At 55.3% G+C, this 4057-nt stretch overlaps 1 protein-coding gene across 1 annotated transcript in view; it reads left to right on the plus strand.

Moving 5' to 3' along the window:
• Positions 1-2104: 2104 nt before the first annotated feature.
• Positions 2105-4057, plus strand: part of DNAH9 (dynein, axonemal, heavy chain 9) — a gene marked incomplete at its 5' end in the record, with an annotated part of 172531 nt that continues 170578 nt past the window's right edge. The window contains 2 exons of the mRNA XM_010138359.1: positions 2105-2301; positions 3377-3535. Of these exons, the coding sequence (XP_010136661.1) occupies positions 2105-2301; positions 3377-3535 (356 nt within the window). The remainder of the gene's footprint in view (positions 2302-3376; positions 3536-4057) is intronic.

Consider the following 4057-nt stretch of genomic DNA (forward strand, 5'->3'; position numbering starts at 1 on the left):
GTGGGACCGGCCCGCGTTACAGAATCGCAGTGGTGGGGGCTGGAAGGGGCATCTCGAGGTCACCCGGCCTAAGCCCCTGCTCCAGCAGGGCCACCCGGGTTCCACCCAGGGCCGTGTCCAGGTGCCTTTTGAGCATCTCCAGGGATGGAAACTCCACAGTCTCCCTGGGCAGCCTGTGCCAGTGCTCACCCTCACACTGAAAAAGTGTTTCCTGACCTCCAGAAGGAGCCTCCTGTAGTTCAGTGCCCGGTTTCCTCAGGTGAGATGATGTTTCCCCAAAGGGTTCTTCAAGACACCCGAGCGTGTCCCAATTTATTCCCGATGGCCCCTGGCCTGGAGGAGTCTCAGCAGTGAGGCTCTAATGGGGAGGCAGAGGAGCTGCTCCATTCGAGCAGCTCTGGGGATGCTGACGGTGACCGCTAGGTTGGATTCCCCGGGGCAGCTGCCAGGCTGGTAGTGTTTGGTTTGTGGGATAACACATTACGTTCACGGGGAGCTTTAGTTCTGAGGCATTTGAGGAGCCCCCTGGTCTCGGTACGTCTGCCCAGACAGCGGATTTTGCAGCGTGGATTTGTGGGTGAACGGTGGCAGGTAGTGTATGACAGACATCACAACTGCCGTCTGCCACGGTGGGGTTAGGACACCTCAGCAGGTCCTGTTAGATCCTGTTCCCTGGCTGCCTTCACCAGCCAACCTTGTGCTGCATTTCAGGTGTTTCCCCCACCCTGCGCAGGCAGATGTTCCCGCAGGGAGTTACTGTTGTGCCTGGGTTTGCTTCCACTTTCAAACTTCACGGGGTGGGTTTGCTGGAAGTTCCTGAAGGAAGTTCCTGAAGGAAGTTCCTGAAGGAAGGGGACATGCTGTATGTCATGCTGCAGCTTCTCACAGCGTCTTTTACTGGAGGTTTTTAGGACAGATTTAGAATTACTCCAGCAAAAGAAATAGCGTGTGTCAAACTTTCTGTGGGTCGTTTAGGACCAGGAGCTGACACTCCAAAGCTGAGTCTTTATTCAGTGGGTTCGCCACCTTAGTCGTCACACTCGCTCTTGTGAGGGCTGAGGGGAATGTGCCTCTGTGGAGCTGTGGGTTCCTTGTGGGTCCAAGCATTGTTTTAACAATCAGAAAGAAAACAAATCTCTCTTGTCTGGTCACACCGTTCCCCACACCAGCAGCCCACGCAGTTTAAGAGGCAAATCTTGCAAGAATGTGGCTGAAACCGTCGGTGGTGACCTTGGAGGTACCTGCCTGCATTACCCAGGGTTCTCTGCCCCTTCCCGCAGCTCACTGGGCACGAAGGTTGTTGGTGCTGCTCTTCCTTGTTCTGTAGCGCCTGTCAGGGTCACAAAGAACCTTTGACACCCTGGGATGGGGCCGTGGTGGTGCTGAGCTGCTTTCAGTGGTGTGTCCGTTGGCAGCTATTTCTATACCTTTGGCCTCTCCCCAGCCCGGTGGCACAAAGGACTGTTGTTTGTCACCAGGGACAACCTGGCTTCGTCGGCTGTTGCCGAAGGCTGGTCCCAGAGAGGAGCCAGCCCGGTGTGTTGTTACCACAGCTCAGACAAGCTGCTCGGGTCCAGCCCAGCCTGGCTGTGAGACCCCACGCTGCTGGGTCAGGACAAACCTGGGGGATTTTCACCGATAAAGACAAAAATTGTATTGATGGGCTGCAATGTTAGAAAATAACCTGAAGAGTGGCTGTGGTCGAGACCTGCAGTATGGTTGAGATGGGGACTTAGGTGACCCTCAGCACCAGCAGACCCCAGGAGGTAGCAGAAGACCTTCCCTTTCAGCACACTGGGGGTTGCCGTCAGAGTTCCTGTGGGTTCAGCCTGGCCCTGCTGGTCCTGACAGGCTGCCTGAGAGGCAGGGAGAGCCTGAGGATGGGACCACTCACTTGATGTGCTGGTTTCCTACTCAGCTGGCTGGGTTGGGGGAGGGGGTGTACTGATGTACAAAGCTGGCCCATTCATCGTCATCTGCCCTTGTTTCATGCAGGCAGTGATGAATGTGGCTCTCCAGGCTTGGCCAAGTAAGGACCTCAGGTAGCCTCTCCATCTCCTGCAGCACTTTTTGCTCCATTACTCTTTCATGACTCCTGCTATAGGTGATTGTGCCCATCCTGACAAACCAGAAGAACCATCAGGGCTGGCCAAAAGTGGTGTCACAAGACATTATGCGTCATGTCCACAAGCTAAAAAGTACCGTTTTCATGGTTGTTGGTCAAGTAAAGGGCAAGACCTTGCTGCCTCTTCCAGCTGGCTTGGAGGGAATCGAAGACATTGATCTGGAAAACGAGAGATTGTGAGTAGCACCCCTTGCTCTTCTCAGGGCTTTCTCCTGCTGATGCATGTGCTGTGTCTTCTGGGGATCCTCCCTACCAGTCCTGGGGACTCTTCTTGCTCCCTGTTGTCTGCTGCTCATCCAGACTGCCAAGATTGGGTGCATTTTGCTCTACCTGCTCTCTAGTTTCTGGGCTGTCTTTGGGGGCTGTGCAATGGAACAGGCAGGAAAAGCTCAGAAAGGGCAAAGGCACATGGGCACACAGAGGAGTAACGAACTGCCAGGTCCCCACTGACCCCTGTCCCTCAGCACCACCTCCACATGGCTCGGAAACTCCTCCAGGCGTGGGGACTCCACCACTGCCCTGCGCCAGGCCTGGACAGCTCCAACGGGGAAGAAATTGTTCCTCCTAATTGGTCCAACCTCAACCTCCCCTGGAACAACTTGAGGCTGGTTCCTCTTGTCCTGTCGCTTGTTCCTAGGGAGAAGAGACCGGCCCCCCTTCGCCTCCCCCCTCACTCCAACCTCCTGTCAGGGAGTTGTTGAGAGCCAGAAGCTCTCCTCTGAGCCTCCTTTGCTACAGACTAAGCTGCTTCTCAGTGCACTTGTGCTCCAGACCCTGCCCCAGCTTTGTTGCCCTTCTCTGGACACGTTCCAGCACCTCAACGTCCTTCCTGGAGCAGAGGACCAAAACTGAACCCAGGATTCAAAGTGTTGCCTCGCCAGTGCCCCCAGTACAGAGGGACAATCCCTGCCCTGGTCCTGCTGGCCACACCAGTGCTGGGACAAGCCAGGATGCTGTTGGCCTCCTTGGCCACCTGGGCACACTGCTGGCTCCTCTTTAGCTGCTGGTGACCAACACCCCCAGGTCCTTTTCCCTGGGCAGTTTCCAGCCGCTCTGCCCCAGCCTGGAGCGTTGCAGTGTCAAAGCAATGGTAAAATCTTACGGGTTACTGATTGTTTTGTGGTTTGGAAACACGAAGCTCGACTGTAATCTGTAAAATCCAGCTGCCCATGGGGTTGTTTGGAGTAGATCCAGCTGAGCAGCTCACATCAAGTGGAAAGCAAAGTTGGCCACATGGTCTGTTCTCCACAGCCTGAAGCTGGTAGATAAATCTCTTATACACTCCACGGAGTCGGCCATCATCGACTGGAGCTACCAGATCCAGGCAGCGCTGAAGAAAGAGTCTTCAGAGCCTCTCCTGCAAGGCGGCAACCCCAACCCGAAGGTGGAACTGGAGTTCTGGAAGAACAGGTACCCTGGGCAGCCTGGCCAGGGCACGGTGGTCCCTGGCGATCCCTGGCACTGGTTTTGGGTGGGGGGAGAGTGCTGGTGGTGGGCAGAGCTGCTGCTTCTGTGAGTTGAGAGGAGCAAAGGGAAATTGTTCCCTCACATAAAATAATCATGATCTGCAAAATCCCTGGGAGGTCACTGGGCAGCTGGCTGTGGTTTCCCTTCACCGCCAGCAAAGGAGCTACACCTTGAGGGGTTTTTTTGGGAAATGCTCTTTTTGTCACTGCTCACCAGGAACCAGCTACCAGCTGATGGACACCTTCTGTAGGGCCTTCTGGAAATGGTGACCTCACTTGGCTGCTCTTCATCTGTCAATGCTGGGTGGGGGTTAGGTGCTCAGAAGGAGGGAGTAGAATTTCATCCTGCCCTTTGAAAACCTTTGTGCTGTGGTTCAGGCTGATGCAGGGCACAGCCCGGCCTGCCGGAGAGCGGTCACTAATCCTGCAGAAACACCTCATGGCTTCTTTCCGCAGCAGAGCTGCT

Source organism: Buceros rhinoceros, unplaced genomic scaffold (genome assembly GCF_000710305.1).
Source record: "Buceros rhinoceros silvestris isolate BGI_N320 unplaced genomic scaffold, ASM71030v1 scaffold2266, whole genome shotgun sequence".
In the NCBI taxonomy this organism is placed as follows: Eukaryota; Metazoa; Chordata; class Aves; order Bucerotiformes; family Bucerotidae; genus Buceros; species Buceros rhinoceros.